The sequence below is a fragment of the Vombatus ursinus genome, unplaced genomic scaffold, assembly GCF_900497805.2.
Source record: "Vombatus ursinus unplaced genomic scaffold, bare-nosed wombat genome assembly UNPS02014821.1, whole genome shotgun sequence".
Taxonomy (NCBI): Eukaryota; Metazoa; Chordata; class Mammalia; order Diprotodontia; family Vombatidae; genus Vombatus; species Vombatus ursinus.
The window spans coordinates 15053397-15075530 of record NW_020954599.1 but is presented as its reverse complement, the minus strand read 5'-3'; the positions used below and the strand labels follow the sequence as shown (position 1 = coordinate 15075530).

The 22134-nt window shown below is 36.8% G+C and overlaps 1 protein-coding gene across 8 annotated transcripts in view; it reads left to right on the top strand.

The window, feature by feature from the left end:
• Positions 1 to 22134, top strand: part of COL25A1 (collagen type XXV alpha 1 chain) — a 556443-nt gene that overhangs the window by 418120 nt on the left and 116189 nt on the right. For all 8 annotated transcript variants that reach the window (XM_027837340.1, XM_027837336.1, XM_027837339.1 and 5 more), the window contains exons 11-12: positions 6255 to 6281; positions 10455 to 10499. In XM_027837340.1, coding sequence (XP_027693141.1) covers positions 6255 to 6281; positions 10455 to 10499 — 72 coding nt within the window. The remainder of the gene's footprint in view (positions 1 to 6254; positions 6282 to 10454; positions 10500 to 22134) is intronic.

Below are 22134 nucleotides of genomic sequence, written 5' to 3'. Positions count from 1 at the left end.
TTGGATTTGTGATTTTTAAATTTCCTGGCACATATAATGTGTGAGTATAACACTGAATTTTATTTGAAGACATCTTGAATGACTGTTCCCAAAGTATAACAAATTTACATTGCACATTTTAGATTTGTGTTCAATCTTCATGGATCAAATTTCTATTTTTTCAGATTTCTGTGATATTCTTAACCAGGATAACCTCCTAGCTTTTTTCAACAAACAGGTAGATAGATAGATAGGTAGGTAGATAGATAGATAGATAGATAGATAGATAGATAGATAGATGATAAGACAGGTAGATAGATGGATGGATAGATGGATGGATGGATGGATAGATGGATAGATAGATAGATAGATAGATAGATAGATAGATGATAGATAGATAGATAGATAGATAGATAGATAGATGATAGATAGATAGATAGATAGATAGATAGATAGATAGATAGATAGATAGATGGATGGATAGACAGACAGACAGACATAAAGTATGATGCACCAAATACTCCATTTATAATGTCAGGAGAAAAAGAGGAAGACCTTCTGGTTCATTTGGTGAGCATCTTCTTTTGGTGTGTAAGAGGATGTGGACAGTAATTATATAGGATGGGCAGTCATGGAGAGGTGTTCTCTTCATCATTGGAGAGGTGTTCTCTTCATCATTGGAGAGAAATAGGACTAGACCTATGACTTCACTGACGTAGGGAATTGCTAGGTAAAGAAACTCCCTTTACTAGTTCAGGTTGGCACCCTCTCTTTCACCTTAGAATTTTAGAGAGTTGCCTAGAATACTCAAAGATTAAGTGACTTGTTCAGAATCATACAGCCAGTTAGAAGTGAGACCTGAATCCAGGTCTTCCTGATTCTGAGGCCACCTCCTCTCCATGATGTCACACTTCCTCTGTAGAGGAATAACAGCTCCCACCGACTCACATGACCAGAATTTGCCTTACAGACCTTCACAGTAGCTATTCTAAAGTTCATCATTCATAAACTCAGCATCTTCTTTAAGGAATAAGATAAAATGGGAGAAGCAAGATCATTTTAATTTAATTTTTTAAAAAAAATCCTGTCTTATCAATTCCAAAGATGGTTTTCCAAAAACTGAATCCGTCTCTAGTTTGTGTCTTCTTTCCTTGGTATAGGGTTCCATCCCAGACACAATCTTGTCTAGGAGTTCATGAGCTCATGGCTTTTGACCTTTCTGAGTTCAGACAGTTGTCCTTTATACCTTCACAGGGGAAGGGAGATTGACTTTTTAATAAATCCATGGAGTTCTTCAGGAAGAGGAGGGAAGAGAGAGGGAAGGACCTCTATCATGCATAGCAAAGGGGGTGCTATACAAGGCAATGTTCTTACAGGAACCCTGTGGAATAAAAAAGGACAAGTACTGTTTTCACAATTTTAAAGTTGAGGAAAGTGAGTCTTGCATTCAAATTCAGGCCTCATGGTGTGTCTAGCTTCCCTACCCATTGTTTGCTGGGTTTTGAGATGAATGGTAGTGGTACCCTCTGAGTAAATTGAATACTTATATTCTCTCTACGGTCCTCAATTTCCTTTCATTAAATACTTATTAAAATATACTTTAATGGAGATAGATATTTCAATGTACACCAGTCATGAATTTCAGAGTACAGTATAGCCCTCCTGTGCCTTTCTAAATCTCTCTTTTCATAGTCATCTAGAAAATTCCAGATGTGCTAGTCTTCTGTTAGACAGAAGTGTGTTACATTTATGCTCTTATTTTCAAATAAAATGTTGACTTGGTAGGGGCTATACAATCATGTAATGTGAAAGGCCTAATTTTAATGAATAGTGTATTTTCAAAGTTAGGGTTACCCTGGGAAACTGAACTTCCTGAGTTGTATAAATAAAGTCTCAGTCTGAAACCTAAATTCATGTAATTTTTCATATGTGATTTCCTCTCTAAAAAGCATTTTGAGAGGAAAAAGACCTGTTAGAAACCTTTACAGAAATAAGGAAGGACACAATAACAAACGTCTGAAGTTCAGTCTTTATTCCTACATATTTCCTTGACAAAATCTACTTACCTTGACTTTCCTTAAAATTGACGGGTACATGTTAAGCAATGCCCTGATGTAAGACCAACTTAAATAAAAACTAAAACATTATGTCTAATTAATAGAAAGGACCAAAGATCTGAGCTTCATTTTCAGGTTCATTCGTGACTATCTGAATGGTTTTAAGCAATTCTTTTATCTTCCTGACTCCAAGTTACAACATCCTTAAATGGAAAGTGACGGTTGACCCCTGCCCACCTACTACTTTTCAAATTAGAATCCAATTCATGAAAATCTCACGTAAAGATGATGTATGGTTCTTTATTGATAGAGCAGGCGGTACAAAAGGAAAAATAACAGGAAAATGGTGAATTATGAAAGGATCAATTCTGATATGACCATTCAAATATGAATTCCTGATGGGAGGGACTGGTTTCACCTTTCTTTGTATCCCCAATGTACACTACAGTTTCCCAAAAGCAACCCATCCAAGTTCACTCTTCCTATTCAATTTAGAGCCTGGATCACCTTCCATCTACAGCATCTGTCTATCACATATGTACTGGAGAATAACCCAATGGACTATCCATCCAACTTGAGAAAATATTCTTCATTCTCTTCATTTTTTCCAATGTCCATGATTAGACTTTTGAGTGACCATAAATCTCTTTGTGAAGATCCTATAGTGTTCCAGGGCTTGATGTGGTCACTGCAACATCATGTGTAAAGAGGAACTTGTGGGGTACGTCTCAATTGACCTAAAATCCCCCTTTTACTTGGACTTTCACAGGGCAGCCCCCATGATGCACTTAAATACCTATAGTGAGCATTTGTGTGCTTTTTTTATACTTGGTTTGAAGCTGATAATCAGCAGAGCACTGGCATAGTTGGCTGTGGGCAAATCTATCATGAGTCTTGCATTTTAAATGCACACACACACATGCCTTTGAAGCAGCTTTTATAATCAACAAACCAGTAGGTACAATGTGGTTTTTTATTTTTTTACAGCTTTCAGTCATTTGTGCTACTAAAAAGATGTGGTCTACTGAAGAAAATAATCTTCAAAAACAGATTGTTGGTAGAGCACAGGCCCTGGAGTAAGGAGGACCTGAGTTCAAATCTGGCTTCAGAGACTTGACACTTATTAGCTCTGTGACCCTGGGCAAGTCACTTAACCCTGATTGCCTCACAAAAAAAAAAATAACAACAAAAACCAGACTGTCCTTCCTCTCCTTGTCATTAAGGATGCCCTCAAAATAATATAGTAATGTTATAATTATATTGTAAAGCATTATACATCTATAATAGATCATAATTACATAACATATCATATTACAAAATCATAACTATTAATGAGTACTTATAGAAAATATGATTAATATTACATGATATATTAATTATATAGTTACCATGTTGTATATTATATATTTGGTGAATAAGTTACTAATAAATAATTTAGATGATATATTAAATATAGTAATTTTATTAAGTATTTCATAATTGTGTTTATTATAGAATTATGTAGTGATATAATTATATAATTAGTTAAATAATTATTAATAATTATATAATAATAGTAGCTAGCATTTTTATAGCCACTTAAGGTTTGCAAAGCTCTTTAGAAATATCCCATTTTATCCCCACAACAACCCTGGAAGATAGGTGCTGTTATTATCCCCGTTTTACAAATAAGGAAACTGAGGCAGACAGAGTTAAATGACTATATGCAGAGAGAATTCTCAGAAAGTTTTTAAAGAGGAAAAAGTAGCCCTGTAGGCCAGTATTTGCTAGCATCTCCTCAGTTACCATTTTTTGGGTCATACCATTGTCTATGATCTTTCTCCATTCTCATGGAATTGTCACCTCTGAGACATCTTTAAAATCAGTCCCCAAGTACCTTTAAAATGGTGTCACCTCTTTTTTTTAATATATCTGGTCAGGTTCAACTCAGTAAAGTCATAATAAATAATAGTTCACTTTTCAGATAACTCTTTCAGGTTTTCAAAGCACTTTCCTCAAAACAATACTGTAAAGTACATGGATATGGAGGTCATCTTCTAAGAAAAAAAGGGTAGAGATTGAGTGTTTAAAGGCAGAGAAGAAAAAGGTTTGGAATAGCTGCTATAGTTGGGGATGGGATAGAGTTCAATCAGAAAGCATTAAAGGATTTCCATGCAGCAGTGAAGGGTCATTTTGAAGTTCAAGTATATACATTTGCAATAGTCATCATAATTTTTTTTTACTTCTTCCACCAGCACTTTGTAAATAGGAAAGAGGAAAGCAAGTGAAGGGACAGACAGGATTTTGTGTTGTCTATGTAGAACTAGCAGAAGAATCAAAGGGTAAGGGATGCAGTTGTAGAGGACAAATTTTATTGAAATTACCTACTGTAAGATTGAACATGTGAAAGAAAGAAAATTAAACCATAACATGGGTGGGGAAATAGGGAAAGATCAAGCTATATAAAGTTACTGTGGTCCCCAAAGTATAAAATGAGTTAGAGAAGAAAATGGCAAACCACTCCAGTATCTTCACCAAGAAAACCCCAAATGGGGTCACAAAGAGTCAGACATAACTAAAAAAGGCTGGAATATGGTCCCTAAAAAGCAGGTTTTGGAGGAATGTAGTCGTGGGAAGAATGGAAAGTCAGCAGATTATGGTTAAAGAGAGGAATGTCAGAGCTTATAAACTTGGAGATGGATCTGTTTTGCATAATGGTGAGATCTAGATATGGTGACCATACTTGTGCATGGCTTAAGATGAAGGTCATGGGAGTTGAGGAAGTTGAGAATCTAGGTGTTAGAAGGTTCCCCAGAGTGGACACTGAAATCACTAATGATGATGATGGGTTGGGATAGAGAAGCAGCCTGTAGGACAGGTGTTTGTCATGAAGGAAGGTGGAGACCATTCCAGATGTCAGTAGATAGCAACAAGGATTGAGATGTTCCTAAACATGAAGCATGAGATCGGTCCTAACTTCCTCATTAGCTAAATTTTCTTTTATTGATAAACTTGTGTTTAATGTTACTATCTGAGAAAGCTTTTGAAGAGTAAGATAAGAATAAGACATGAGTCTGGTCAACTTGAAGACCGATGAGATTTGTAGTTGCAATGATGGGGAAACGGTTTATCTACCACTTTGCTAAACACAAATTTTTGAGAAGGTAGAATGGAAAATTCTAAAAAGTTGCATGTTACGAATCATAGAAAAATATGCAAGATTATCATGTATGCTTTTGCATTCCTTCCTACAAATATCCTTGGCAAGATACCTCAAAGCAGTCTCTTCCTTCTCTAATTAAATAAAATCATCCAGAACACTATCATTGACTTTGTCACCATAATGACTACTACATCCCAGAAGTGACATATTCTACTGGGGGATGTGGGTGAGGAGGAATATCCTCACTCACCTGCCCAAGTGTACTTAATGGATAACACCTTCTATTCCTTTTCCTGGTTTCCCATATTCCCTTCTACCGAAACAAGTCATCAACAATTCAGCAAGACATCAACCAATTAATGAGCATTTATTAAGTGCTTACTATGTGCTAGGCAGTAAGCTAAGCATTGGCAGTTCAAAGAAAGTCAAAAACAAAAGGAATCTCTCCACTTAAGGAGCTTACATTTTAATAGAGAAGAAAATGTGTACGTGAATAGATTTCTACAGCATCAATAAAGAGTAGAAGGAAGATGACCTTAGAACAGAAAGCACTAGTAGTTGAGACGAATTGGAACAGTTTCTAACAGATTGAAGGGAGGATGGGGGAGGTCAGTAGCTAAAATATACTTCACTTTGGCGTTTTTTTATTCTTTACCTTGCAAATATGCCAACCAAAATCGTGTAGGTATACTGCAGAAATAATATATAATATGACTGTTTTGGTTTGGGACCACTGTTGCCTTTTAACTGAAGAAAATCTTTAGCTGTCTAAGTAAGATTGATACTATAGGTTTGCAGGTATTTGAAGAAACAGATGGACTGGAATAGCAAAGACTTAAGAAAAAGAAATGGGAGAAATCAGAATCCTACTGCGTATGCTTAATGCTATTTCAGAAAAGAGAAGAAAAGATCCATTGTGTATTTTCAGCTGAAAGTTTTCCTTTCCCTTGATGCACAAAGCATCAGCTGGATTCAGTCCAGCATAGGAAGGTTTATAGAATGGGACAGTTTTAATTGGTCACTTAAGCTTAAATTGGTGATATTATTATGCTAATTGAATTGTTTTCCCTTTTCAGGGACCTCAGGGGCCTCCAGGACAAAAGGTAGAGTATAAACAATAATACTGTGAAAGTAATTATGCTCCTTAGTGCCAAATTGCAACTCTGTGAGGTGAATAGAATTAGCTACTGTAAGCCACATTGGAGCAATTAGTTTAGACTGTCAAGTTTGTTTTCCCAAAATACATAAGATTTCTAATTTCCCCCATTATAGGAAATTTAAGCAATCCATATTAGACTATTTTCAGTCTGTCTTTGGAACTTGTGAGTTAAAAGGTTTTGAGTACTAGTAAAACTACAAAGTCAAGCTTTTAAAAAAAAGTGAAGAGGGAGATAAAGGCTCAAATTAAATGGATTGTGACTTTACTTGGATGCTCTGTTGCCAACATGACCCAAATGCTGACCACAAGAAACCAGGAAGGTAGGTGTTGTTAGTAAATAGCGCTGGGCTGGTTGTGCACAGGTGGCTCAGGGCTGTCTTCCTGTTGCCAAGGTAACTGGAGAATTCACTTTCTTTGAGTCTTTTGGGCATTATTTATACTCACCAGGATTAAATGCTGCAGTTTGGTGGAGTGAACCAAGAGTTTGAGGGATTGCATCATTACACAATACTAAATACATCAGTAGCTCATTCAGCAAACCAGTGAAAGCTTATCAATGGCTCCTTGCCATCATCTTACACAAATACCACTTAATTCCCAATTATTAAAAATGTTTTTCAGTATAGAAGATAATGTTACATATCTGTCCAAAAAAAGTATTCAAGAAAGCTGAATAGAGTCCCTGGTAACAGCACAAATAAAAAAAGCAGTTGTTCTCGATTTTAAAATTTCATATTGCATCCAGAGATGTAGCCTTTAAAAAAAACAACAACTTGTCATCTGTCGAAACACAATCTTTCAAACCAAAGTAAAAGCTAATGAGTTGTAGGATAATTCATGTCAGAACACCACATCCTTAACAATAATGCCTCCAGTAGGCACAGCGTGAAATTGTAAAGCTACCCTAATCCACCCACTGCCGGGACAAAATTACTTCTTCAGTCTTTAGGAAGTCCATTAATAACACACATAATATTAGCAGTAAGCGGAGGAAGTGACTCTTTATATCACTCGCCTTCAGAAATCTTCAAATCATTTGGCAAAAGAGGTTATATTTTAATAAAATCCTTTTCAATTAAAATAAAACCATCTTAACATTTTACAGAGGCTAAGAAAAAAATCTGTTTGTTTTCTGGTGCCAGGAAAGGAATGTACGTGCTGAATTTAAAACATGGCTTACCCACAGCCTAGGAAGGAAGGTGTACTCTGAGAGGGGAAGTGAAAGGAATGTCTGAAAATATTTCTTAATGTCTTTCTGTGCCTGACTAGATGCCATAGCTTTGCTTTGGGCAACATTTAATGGCTCTATTTCTTGCCCTCTGACACATTACCACTTCAAAACTCGATATATATTCACCTGGTCTAAATACTGACATCTAGTTTTGGTCTTTGTAAATCCAGAGAAAAAGTTACTGTGAATACTGAGAATTTTAATATCATACAATTATTTGCTTCCCTCCCCCACCAAATATCTTTCAATTCTCATGTTCTTCTTAATTCTTCTTTCTCTCTTGCCTTTTTATTGGTTTCAGGATGGGACAGAGTTTATTTTTGTTACCTTCTGTTTCATGTAACTGAAACTCATGCATCTTAAAAGAGTTGTTTTTGTTAAATTTTTCTACACGTTGCCGACATCTCCTGCAAGTACTACGGATAGATCAGTGTCACCAGCTGGAACATTTGGATTTCGATCTAAGTTATGAATTGTTTTATTAGGATCACATATTAAATTTAACAGGATTAGTGTGCTTGACTCGTGGAGAATAAAAACAGTATTTGATTTTAATTTTCTAGTTTCTAAGGAAGCATGAAAAGTATCATTACATGATCTTGCATTGGCCAAAAGATGACATGGGAAATAAGTAGCCCTAGGTTTAGAGATTTCATAGAGGTGGAAAAGAAAACTCACCAAGAAGAAAAGAAAACCCCATTGAAATAGTGGAGTTGATGCCATATTAGTGCAGGAGTTTTTGCCTTTTAAAATTTATCTCCATGTATCTTTATGGCAAGTCACTTAACCCTGTTTGACTCCATTCCTCGTCTGTAAAATGGGCAAGAGAAGGAAATGGCAAACTATTTCAGTACCCTTACCAAGACAACCCTAAAATGGGGTTGATTGAGTGGTCCTCTTCCATTGAATGATTTCCTCCTCCTCCTCCTCCTCCTCCTCCTTCGTCTTCTTCTAGAATAACTGTCATTACAAAGAAAGAAAAAAGATGGTCTTTGGTGATAAAGAAAATCTGGGATCTTAAAGTATAGTGCAATTTCCCAAATGCAGTCCAGTCTGATCTACTCCTATTTAATTCTGAGCCTGACATTATCCATCAGCACTCCTTTGGAATGTGTATACAGAAGGTTAATTCATCAGGTTGCCCATCGAACTCTAGCTCAAGCCTTGGCGGTTTGCATTGTTTACTCACTTGATTTTTGCTGTGTGGATTGTTAGACCTATCTCTTTGGAATAACTCAAAGGAGGGGCTCATGGATCTAATTAAGAAGACCCTGAAGTAGGATATAATCATCTCAATGCATTTGAAAAACAAGAACATCTGAAAAACCTGGCCATTTAGAGGGAATCCCTCAACCATTTGGATTCTAAGTAAGACTTTTTCTATGACAATGGTGGACAACTTTGGTGAATATGTCCCATGTTTCACTTGATATTGTTCATCAAAGAATTGTTGAGCAACAATATCTCTGTGGTATCAAGGAATCTGGGGTGATCTTAACATCTTGAGAGGAGGCACCTTTTTGGAAGACATACTTTAAGGCTTTATTTTGCTGTATTGTGAAGTTAAAAAAAAACCCACAACAATAAATAAAACAGAATTTTGCATTCTCTATCTATTAATCAATTTTTTTTACTTTGAAAATGTTTTAGAGTCATCCTATATCATGTTTTTATCAAGAAGACCTTTGAGATTCATACAGACTGCTCTCATTATGATTCTATACAGATGACAAAGTACACATGGTTTAGTAGTGGTTTTCTTGGTAAGCATTTTTGGGGGTAATTTTACCACATGGTGCTTTCCTTTTTATTATTCTTTCCATCAAAATATATCTTGGAGAACTGATCCCTTGATGCCTTTACATTTGTGTTGCTTCTTGACTAGATTTCTTCTAAAAAATAGTTAACCAGATTCCTTGCTTCATTTTCTTAGGTACCATTTCTATGTCCTAAGAAACCACAAGGGCTGCTGAGATGTTATATTCAAAATGTGTAAATTTCATTGTCATCCATCATGAGAATATATACTAAAATGGATCTTATCTATTCTTGAGTTCCCTCCCACAATGCAGATTTCAATCCATTAATGCCAGTCCTCCTGTATGATTCTTATCCATGTTCTCAGAGTTCACCACAAGGGCTTGACCCACTGTGTTAGAGGCTTTTTTCCTTTTCTCTGAACCTCGCAAGAGTGCACAAGAGTGTCTCAACTGGCAAAGTGTTCTGAATATCCACCTGTCATCCCTCACTCTTGCTGCATGACCAATCCATCTTCTCTTTCTTTCATACAATTCTCTGATGATATCTTTTAACCCTGTTCTTCAGGATTCCTCAATGGTTATATATTAGAGCCTGCTCACACTCACCATACACTTTTCTGTTACCTTCTATGTGATCTTAAGTTCTTCAGGGACAATAGAGTTGAGTTCTCATTGCTATATGATAACCACAGTTTCGATATAGTTGTATTGAAAAAAGGGGGGCTTTTACTGTTATGGGAAGCTTGGGGTCCATCGCATTTTCCTGAAAGCAATCTAGCCTACTCACCTCACTTTCACAGTTGGACCCAACTCCTTGACCATATATATTGTCCATCTCAGTTACACATTCTGTTGGAAAGGCTTTCAAGTCCAACCAAAAAATCTTGGTAATAGACATTCTTCATCCATTTGGTTTGGCCTATGTGGATAGAATTTTTTTTTTTTTTTTTTTTGGCTTACTCATTGTAGTGATTCTTTGACATTAGTTAAATTCCCTAAGAAATATGCTATGGGGAGGCATTAGAACAGGCCATTTGGTAGGACATGATACAAAACATTTAAATTTAGTATGAAAGTATTTTATAGTCTAAATATCAACCTAAGCCAAATATATTTTTCCTATTAGGGTTCTATTGGAGCGTCTGGCACTCCAGGGATGGATGGGAAAATGGTGAGTTCCTTTGTTATTCTTTCAGGTATGAGTAAGAAGATATGTTAATTGTGAATAACTATGAAAATAATTGATGTATACCTATATGTGTCTATGTGTATTTGGCCAATAGAAAACATGTCTAAAACCATATGGTAAACCTTTTTAGGAAGAGACTACATAAAAATATAGGAACATAATTCCAGCAAGGAGTTTGAAAACTGGTAGTAGGTGTTTTGCGGGATGTAGAGAGTTTTCCTGCTATTTTATGTGAGAAGTAAAGCGAAGTCTGTAGCATAAAGGAGTAGTAGATGATGGATCTACTTTGCCATTTATGGAGATAAGAAAAATACATCCTAAATTTCTTCTTGTTACAGGAAACATTAGATTCATTCTCCATTTTTAAGGAAGGTTGTTTATTCATCAATCTGAATTAGGAAAATAATTCTCCCTCTTCACTCTTTGATGAGTGAAGGTTTGAAACACATTATTTTGAAAGGTTTTGGCAGGCTCTCTATTTCTATCTCCAGAGCCTGGCATATAGTAGGTGATTGTTGATTAAAACCACTGTTAATTCATACCATATCCAGATAACAAGAAATTTTTACTTTCAGGCTTGTTGAATAGGGAATAGGGACTGGACCTGTGATTTCATTAGCAGTTGGAACTCCAGCTTGAGGAAAACTCCTCCCAATGCAAATCAGCACTTTCTCTGAAATTTAAGAGTCTTAGATAATTGCCTAGAGCCCTGAGAGATTAAATTACTTGCCTAGGGTCAACCAGCCAGTCTGTGTCAAGAGGTGGGGCTTGAAATGAGATCTTCTTGGTTTTGAGGACAGTGATACACACACACACACACACACACACACTCACACACACACACATATACATACATATATATGTGTATATATGTATGTATATGTGTGTGTATATATATATATATAGCATAGATTCTGCTGTGTTGTTTTTACTTGTTGAATCTATGCACAAAACAACTGATAATCATTAATCTGCCTCTCCCTCTCCATTATGTATATATGTACATATGAATGATATACACTCATGTGTATACATATACGTATATATACGTATGTGTTTACTTATACAGAGTAGTCAACCTTGCCTCTCTGAAGAAGCTGCCACTGGTTTCCTTGAGAGCGTATTCTAGCTTCGTAGGTTGGAGATCTGTTGTCCAGAAAAATCGTTCTCAAGCCTTACAGACTCCAAGTCAGAAGCGTGTGTATCATTTGGGAGATTCCTCACAAACCTCCAAAAACTGAACTAGGGAGTTGTGCTGAATCTGTCTCCCTCAGAGCTCACGTGCTGGTCCCTTGTAATTCCGTGAACCTAGCCTGGCCCCCCAACTCCCTGTTAAGTCTCTGATCCTCTGGGTCATGTTACAGAAGTCCCAGTAGATCAAAACAAAGTAGAATCTGCCTAGTGCTAAAAAACGGGTCAGCTTTTCAATTTCGGCTTCTTTTGTCAGCACCCAGGCTTTTCCACAGAGTAGCCAAAGAATCCTTTTTTAGCTGTCATGGAGGCTGATCATTTTAAAAACTTATTTGTCTTTTAGGTAAAATCCATAAAAGACATTTAATTTCTAATTCATCAGAGACAGGGGGAGAAATGTACTTTATTCTCTTTTGGGCAAAGTCCATATATATGTTGAATTTCTAATTCATGAGGAATAGGCAAATAGACTTCAGAATGTCCCTTTCCTTCAAAATGTTTTCATATTTGAACTCGGGGAGCCCCCTTTTTTTAATATATTGCTCAATTTCTCAGTGAAATAAATGTTCTCCACCCAGGCAAGTGGTACATTTTTGTCGATGCAGCAACTTACCCACACTCATTGGTTAGTTAGTTACCTGTCTATTCCTGTGTTTTTCTAGTTAACTTCTATCCTCTCACAGGTTCAGATAGTTATGAGACCTTCACTTTATGTTTCAGATATGAGTAGATATAGAAGAAAAATTATCATGTAATTTTAAAAATGCATTATTTCCAGGAAACAGTGATAGAAAAAATATCCTTGAGACAACCAACATTTGAATACAAAACAGCAGAGATCAATGCAGATCTCCATTGGATGGTAGAGTCCCAAATATAGAGTTGGAAGGAAACTTAAAAGTCATCCAGTCCAGCCTCTTCATTTTACAGTTGAGGAAACTGAGGCACATAGAGAATAAATGACTTGCCCAAGGTCATAGAGGTAGTTTAGTGGCAGAGCTGGGATTCAGATCTAAGTTATTTGTAGTAGAACTACATCATACTGCCCCTGAAAGCACAAGAGCTTTGCATGTTAAGTTGTGATTTTTCTCTTAAATGTAAACATATTGGGAAGCAGCAGAGATTTAGAGAAACCTTTAACCTGAAACTGTGCCACTTAAAAACCCCCCAAGTATGTCCTTATGAAGTCTTTATGTGTTTTCTTTTTATAAAGGAAATATGCAATTTCCTTGCAGATTCCTGCAAGACAAAGGAATGTGTCCCATTTTCTTGTCCTGGTCATCAAATTTAAATTGTATTTCAAGGATCAAAGTGGCCATTTTCAATTTGTGAATTTATGTTTTGATTTCCACCTTCGTTTATGACATTTTTTAGTGATTTTCCTGTATGTTTCTAAAAATGGTGTCAGCACAACTTAATTGTGTTTGAACTCATTTTTTTCCTAAGCTGAGTGAAGAATATAAATATTACCAGACTTCAAGAATTTACTCCAATACTTTTTATATGGAAGATTTGTTACCTGTATACAGGATTTCAATTTTGTTGACACCTGCTATGTCATCTCAGGAAAGAGAAAAGTGTATATGTGCTCCAGCTACAACAAAGGGGCCTTACATCCTAGTAAGAACACTTGGTGGAGCAATGGAATAATCCCATTTTGGGGAGAAGTGTGACATGAATGTTAACCTGTCAGAATAATATGTTTCTCTGAGAAGGCAGGTAAGAATAGTATAAGTGGTATAGCAGACAGACCATGTCTTAGAAGACAAAACTACATTGGAAGATATTTTATTTCTGTTATTAGTGTTCCACTCCCAAATTTGCTTTCACTGAATAGGGACTGGTGTTTCCAGGGAGTGGATGAAGTAGGTTCCATTTTGGGCACTTTTAGAAACAAATCAAATAAAAACTGGACCAGTAACTTTAACACTGATTTTTAAGATCTACATTTATAGCCAACAATAACAACAATAGCAAAAATGTTTTTAGGGAAATCAGAACTTTTGCTGAAGAAGATATTCCCAGTCACTGGAGTTGAGGCAGTCGGGACATAATTTTGACATAGACATGGTCTTGCCTTCTATACTTTTTTCTATTTTAAATGATGTTAAAAAGCAAACACAAGTTAATTCCACAAATGTTTGTAACGAGGAAGAATTATACTTAAAAGGAAGTAACTGACTTCCAGTTTTTCCTCTTTTGGTCAATGAATTTTTTTTTTAACCCAACATCTTTGTGGACAGGGCAGCTAGGTGATACACTGGATAGAGCACTGGATAGAGCCTGGAGTCAGGAAGACTTGAATTCAAATCCAGCCTCAGACACTTACTAGTTATGTGACCCTGAGCAAGTTACTTACCTCTGTCTGCCTCAGTGTCCTCATCTGTAAAATGAGGATAAGAATAGCCTTTCTGTAAAATGGAGCTAATTAATTATAACCCACCACCCTGGATTGTTGTGAAGATAAAATATGGTAATATTTATGAAGCTCTTTGAAAACTTTAAAGCACTATGTAAATGTTAACTCATAAATAGGATGGAGAGAATTTTAAATATTTCTTCTTAGTTTTCATAATTAAAATAAAAGGAAATGTTTCTACTGGGATCGGAAATGTGGGTTTAGCAAGGCAAGCTGAAGAACCATCGAAAACATTTTTATGTGTCCCAGATAGTGAATTATGAAAATAGCATACCCAAAGATAGTCACCAAGCTGGGCTCTCAGCTCGATCTTGTTCAGTGTAACAGAATCACAAAAGGTCTAAATAAAATAAATAAATAAATAAAAATAAATTTTTTTAATAATAAATAGAGACCTCTAATAAATAAATAAATAGAGATAAATAAAATATAATATAAAAAGAGACCTCTAAGGCCATCTATGTCAATCTGTGCATGAATGAGAATCCCAACAAGAGGTCAATCAACCTTTCCTTGAAGACCTCCAGTGAGGAGGAACCCACTACTTCCTAAGGCATCCCAACTCAATTTTTGGATAGTTCTTTTTGAAAATGACATTTTGATGACACTTATCATGATACTTTTGTCAACAGCTTATATGAAGAAATAGAAATCACCTAGGTAGCACAGTGGATAGAGCCCTGGGCCTAGAGTCAGAAATACATGAGTTCAAATCCAGTGACCCCAGGTAACCTTTCTCTGCCTCAGTTTGCTCATCTGTAAAATAGGGATTATAATAGCACTTTTCTCCCAGGGTTGTTATGAGGATCAAAGGAGATAATATTTGTAAAGCATTTAGTACACTGTCTGGCACATAGGGTACTTTGGTGCTTAATACGTGCAGGTTTCTTTCCTTCCTTCCTTTTCAAATTTTCAGATGACACAAATCTGAATACATTGAATGACAGAATCAATCAATAAACATTTATTTAGTGTCTACTATATTTCAGGCTCTATGCTCAGTAATTGGGATGCAAAAAGAAGCAAAGACGGTCCCTGCCCTTAAGACATAAACACACAAATATAAAATGTCCACTTCAATCCTTGAAATACAATCTAAATTAGATGACCAGACCAAGAAAACCTTTTTCCTGCAGAAATGGAAACTAATATGAAATCCTGCAGGCACCCTGGAGGTAGCCAAGCAGAGATTTGGATGACTTCCTGTCAGTGATGTTTTAGAGAAATTCCTTCCTGAGTTGGTTGAAGATGGAAGTAGAAGACTTCCAAGACCCCTTCCAGTTTTAAGACCTTTTATGTTCAGCTTGGTTACAGATCTAAATGTTTCCCTACAGACATAAGGCGCATGTAAGTCAATTTACCTAGACTGGTCTTCAAGGAATCAATGCATGGCCTAGCCCAAAGATAAAGCCCAGCTGTCTTGGAAGGACCTCCAGAGCTTATCCTGGGATAGCACAGCTGTCAAGACCACAACCCAATGAGACATCCAAGTAGTTGAAGGGGTGACTACTTAGTGGAGGTTTGTCAGGTATATAACCAGGTATTAAAAACCATAAATCTAGAATTTATGGACCCAGAGGGTTCCTATAATCATGTAAATCTACAAAAATCAGGTTAATTTTTTATTTCAACCAATGAATCCAAAATGCTTCAGCCCTTCAAGGACAGAGTAGCATGTGGAAGGATTAGATTTTTAAAAAATAATCTTGCCTATTAGTTTAAAGCCAGAAAAAAATTAGAGTTAAAATAAGACACTTATTTTTATTTAAATTTTCCATAATAAAGGGCTATGTCCTTTATTTTTAGAGGTCTGTCCTTTTGTTGCTAAAGAGAATTTCATAAAATCAAGTTCCAAAATATTTCCCCAAGGAAGGATACAGAAGGTGTTTTGCTTATAGGTCTGACCAAATAGGACAAATAGTATGGAAAAATTGTTCAGATAGCTTGCTTTAAATCATAATTTATTTTTGGCAGAACCCTTTCCTGGTTAAATCCTAGATTAGGGCTCAATAGCTCATGTATCCTTGAATGTCCCTCATAGGACTAAGGAATGAGCGATGTTTGTATAGCAAGGTCTAGGCTATATGTAATAACACTGACTGATATGTTGCAGCCCTTTAAGGTTTACTGTATATTTTGCTTATGTCAGTCAGCTCTATGTTAGTGTCCCTAGATCAGACTCTTTATTCTCCAATAAATGAGTTTAAGCACTATCCCTTCTCACATACATCCACTGTCTAATACACTCATGTTGATAAAGCCAATTTAGCAAATATTTATTAGATATGTACCATGTACCATACACTGGAGCAAGAGAAGCAGGAATGAAACCCTCCCTGCCTCAGGGAACTTATACTCTACTAGGGGATATATAACATGGAAACAGATGAATGAATTGCATGGTAATTTGAGAGGGGAGAGAGTACTACCAATTGTGGAGATAAGGAAAGAGTTCTTGAAGGAGGGGGTAACTTAGCTGTGTCTTGAAGCAAGAGGATTCTTTAAGGTAGAGATGAGAAAGGAGTAAATTCTGGTATGGAAGATAGCTTCTGAGAATTCACTAAGGCCAGAGTTGGAACAGATAGATAGTAGCATGATTGAATAAAACATAGAATGCTTGAAGGGAAATCATGTTAATTAAGGTGGAAAGGTAGGTAGGGGCCAGGTTGAATGCCAGCTAAGGAGTCTGTATTTTATTCAAGAGGTAATAGGATGCTACTGCTGGTTTTTGAGATGGGAAATGATGTGGACAGACTTGTGCCTCAGAAGACTATTTTTGCAGCTAGATGAAGGACTGGTTAGATGGAGGAGAGACAGAAGGTTTATAGACCAATAAGAAGGCTATTCCAATCATCTGGGACAGTACCTGTTGTGAGGTGATGGCTTTAGGGGTGGAAGAAAGGGACCAGATGTTGTGAAGATAGAATTGTCACTACTTAGAAATTAATTGGCTGTGGGTTTGGGAACGAGGGGGAGGGTGATAAAACTGGGCAAGTGGGAGGATATTGCTAGCCTCGGCAGGAAGTTTGGAGGAGATGAGGTTTTAGGGTAGGGGTGATGTGTCAAAGAGAGAAAGATGATGAGTTCCATTTTTGGATATGTTGCTTTCCAGTGGCATCTATTCACCTGGAATACTCTTTCCTTGGCCCTATGGTTGCCTATCCTTTGAGGCATCCCTTTAAGTGTCCCTTGAGTTCTCTAGCCCATGTTCATTTGAGCATAGAATTTCGAGCTAGAAAGAACCTTATTTATTTAGTCCACCCTGTTATTTACCAATGCCTAAAGTCACTAGATAGTTAATAGCAGAGCCTGGTTTGAATTTGTCTTCTCACTTCAAATCCAGTAGATGGCATAGTGGACCTGGAATCAGGAAGACTCAAGTTCAAATCCAGCCTTAGATGCTTGCTAGCTATGTGATCCTGGGCTTAACTTCTTAACCTCTGTCTGCCTCAGTTTCCTCAATTGTCAAATAGAGAAAATAATAGCATCTACCTCCCAGGGTTGCTGTGAGAATCAAATGAGATAATATTTGTAAAGCACTTCCTGCAGTGTCTGGCACACAGCACAAGCATGATAAATGCTTGTTTCCTTCCCCCCCTCACTTCCACAGTTCTATGTTGAGTATCTTCCCTCTTTTCTGTACTCCTGGAGTATTCTTTACTGTCCTGAAGTATTCTACATTCTGTACCACACAATGAGGCACTTAATTGTACATAATTTTATATTGATCACTATTTTTTTCACAGTGTTATTTTTTTTGTCTCCAGTTAGATTGTAAATTCCTTAAGAGAAAGAATCATGCTTTTCTCTTACTCCAAGTTTATTGCTACACTCCTATGTTCGAATGTTTCACCTTCCTCTTCTGAATTTTACCTATATTATCAGTTACATTTTAAAAAAAAAACTTAATTCAACTAACATATAAAAATCATGATAGCATAATGACCTTTGTGGATATTTAATAAACAAACACTTCCCTATACAACAGTCTTCTAAGGAAATGCCACTATTACCATTCCCATTTTGTAGATGAGGGAACTGAGATTACACAGGATGAATGACTTGCCTAAGGTCACACAGGTGGTGGCAGAATCAAGATTTGAAACCAAGTTTTGAAACCAACAGGCTTTTCCAATGACTCAATTTTAGCTCTTGTCTATAATCATTCAACTAATAAGTACCTGAACCAGGACTTGATCCCCAGGGTCTTCTGACTCAAGTCTCGTTCTCTTTCTGACACGTCCTGCTTGATTTTGTCAGTCTACTGGTATCAAAAGCTTATTTCAAACTGTCCAATTAATAGCTTCTCTGGAATGGACGTCTCAATTTACTTACAAGGTGATCCACGTGTTAATTTCCCTGTTAGTTTTTATTCATATTTCCAATGTGATCAAAAGCACTCATGATCAAATGGGGCTGGAGACCAGATTTTACAATTTCATTTTAAGCCAAAAACCTGTTTGTCAAATGAAGATAAAGCTGCCCTGCAGGGATACTTGTAGAAGCTTAATTGCTGAGCCTTTCTACCTTTGCAAATCAGCTCTTTAAAAAGCATATCAACAACAACAAAAAAGAAAAAGAAGAAAGAATCTGGTTGAGAGAGTTTTCTTATTAAGTAATTAGCAGGAGTAAATTAACTTTGCACCTTGACTTTTTTATTTTGAGAGTTTAGAGAAAAAAGAATCAAATTAAAAATTATATTTTCAAGGTCAGCTAGGTGGTGCAGTAGATAAAGTGTCAGGCTTGCAGTCAGTTCAGATGTGACCTCCAACACTTATTAGCTTTATATGACCTCAGGCAAGTCACTTAACCCGATTTGCCTCAATTTCCTCTTCTGTAAAATGGGAACAATAATAGCACTCACTTACCGGGGTTGTTGTGAAGCTCAAATGAGATAACTATTGTAAAGCACTTAACAGTGCCCAGCACATAGCAGGCACTACACAAAATTAGCTATAAATAATAAACACATTAGTTTTTACATATCAACTTTATTCCTTCTCTCAAGTAGTACTTTCTGCATTGAAACAAGCAACCTCTAATTTTCAAGTAAGTAAGTAGTTAATAAATATTCCTTAGCAGCCTACTGTATCCAAGAACTGTGTCCTTCAAGTTCAGTCACTAGCATTATGTTCTTTTAAATACAGAGGAGGGAAACCTTTCCCTCTCATCCCCTCTTGTGTGTTCAGATCCTAAGAGACGAATCATCTGTACAAGATTCTTCTCATTGGTGGAGATCGTTACAAATATATTTGCAAGCAAGCAATATCATAAAGTTCAGTGACAGGGGATTAGATGTGCTTCTCGGAATCTGAATCTATTGGGAAAATCACCACTATTCACATTCATTTCTGGTTGCATTCTGTGTGTCCTGGTTGCCAAGTAGTAAGCAGAATGAAGTACACATAAGAAACCACATGAGACTGACTGCCCTTTCGAAGGGCAAGTTAGCCAATATCACACACAATACAGATGACAGGAAGAGAAAATCATGGACTGCCCCCAGCCAAGTCATTGCAAGTTTCTTGGGACTCATTTTTGCCTTCCCCTTCTGAGTCTCTCATGTTATCACCTAAAAACTCTCACAAGACTTGGGCTTTTTTGATCAAAGTATACTAGCAATCAAGGCACTATAAAGCTGGCTGAAAGCCCACTGGATCTGTGAAGAGTCTCTGATGCTTATCTCTAGTGTCCAGCCCTCAACTAAGCTGTTCCACTCCCTGATTGTTGCTAAACTATGAATGCTAGTACTCGAAGAAAAGCAGTCTTAATTACAGGATGAGGAGGAAAGTGGAGATTTTGGTGGACTTTTTTGAAGGGGACTTGAGCTGAGAGGGCACTAATTCTTTATTTTGTACATTTTACCTTTTAAAATTGTGGCTTTCTTTTCCTCAGTGCAGGTATTTCATGAACTCCCCAGGTTTATCGACTATGATTGTGATCTCTCTTTGGCTCATAAGAACAGAGGAAGAGAGAGGAGAAAGATTTCCCTAAGATAACTAGGCTAGAAGCAGACAAATGAAAGAAAAAAGGAAAAAAGGGGGTCTAAAGAATATCTGTGTGTGCTTGTGTATACATAAGAGATTGCCTGATGTAAAATTACCTGAGCAGTGAACAGTGAGTAAGAGAAGGAAGAGGAGATGCAGGGACAGGACCAGTACAGAGTATCCTTAAGGGAACAGAAAGGAAGTAGATGGAAGGAGCTGTTGAGTCAGACACTTCCTTGAGTCTACGACACCTTAATTATAGCCCAATGTTGGGGGAAGGGGAAGAGGAGAATAAAAATAATTAGACTATAGGACTTTTGGGGAAAGGAAAAAATAGCGTGTAGACTAGACTTTGGAGATTGAATATCTAAGGATGAAAAGTGATCTCCAAGAACAATCTCATGAGTTTCGATATAAATCCCTCCCCACCCCCAATCCGTGCTTATCTTCTCTGAAGCAAGGATCTATTCCCCTAGTTCACAGACTGCTTCGTGCTTCTCTAAGGACTAGAAAACGCCTAAAGATGATTATTAACACGATTTTTTATTCCAAGATGAGCTTTATAGCGTTTGGTGAAACTGTTGTACCTGATACAATTGGGCTTAAACCTTTGGCATACTGCCTGGTTCTAATAGTGTGGGGTCAGATTCTCAAGCCCTCTGTCGGGACTATTGACATCTGCATGTTAAGAAAAGTTATTATTGCAAATACACTGAACAGGCTTGACTATGCCGTTCAAACTCAGTCACTAGCAATGTGCTTTACTAAATATGAAGGAGGGAAAGATTACCATCCTGTCCCCTCTTGTTTTTCCATATCCAGATAGACAACCTATATAAAATGAAGATGGGGAGGTAGCATATAGGAAGGGCAGTCATGCCTCAGCCTACAGCCTGGGACCTTGTTCTCTGGGTCGGCTCTCCTAAGATATTACTGATTTTCCCAGCTTCTTCTCCTTTTCCTTCTCTGAACCCAGAGACTTTTCTAAAAGTTCCAAGGTTTCAGGATGCTCCCCATGGCAATAACAGTGAAGGGTAGAAGCTGGGCAGGGCTGTTTCTGAATTCCTTTTATAAACAAAAGAATTGTTTATAATCCCCCCTTATAGGTAAATACTTTTCCTTCCCAGCCATAGTTTATGATCCATATTTTTTTTCCTTGGGAAAATGCACAAAATCTGGGAGTGGAGGGAAATGTATTGAGGGGAAGAGGAATGAGGAAGAAGGACAGGGATGGGGATGATGGGTTGGTAGCTGCTTAAGGACATCTGATTCCAAAGTGAAGATGTCTCATGGGGGTCATCAGTATAAAGGAAAAAGTGCCAGAAATAAAGATAGGATGTAAAATTACCATATACTAAAATTTTAAATAAATAAAACTGATTCTTGTTCCCCACTGCCAGATTGGAAAACAATTGGGATAGAAATTATGGCAACCCATACTGCTGTTGAATGACCTCTTTTCCTGTAGTACTAAATCTCTGTAAAAGGACTAAGGGCCTTTCAACTTTTAGGTATTCTTTCATATTTTTTTTTCTTGAAAACCATCACCTAAACTAGCTGAAAAAAGGCTAGGGTGATGTTTTACATTAGAGTTCTAAGACATGTTTGGTAAAAAATCAAAGCAGTAAGCCCCTCTTTTTTAAAAGTCAGCCTAAATTATTTTCAGCTTAAATATTCAAATGGTCATTTGGGAGCAATACACTGGAAATAGTATTGGAGTTTAAAGTACGGGAGAGGAAGCACCATCAATCTACCTGCATTTAAGATGTCAGCTGCTGTTTTGCTTTATAACTACCTATAGAATTTCCTTATCATTTGGGAGTTTGAAATGTTGTCAGATTTAGGTGGGCAGGAGATGATCCAACAAAGCATAAAAACTATACTTTTATAGACGAAGCTAAACCCTTTCATTTTATCATTTTTTCCATATGTCATTCTTATATGTTTGGGTATGTAAGTATATCTAGAGAGATAGATAGATAGATAGATAGATAGATAGATAGATAGATAGATAGATAGA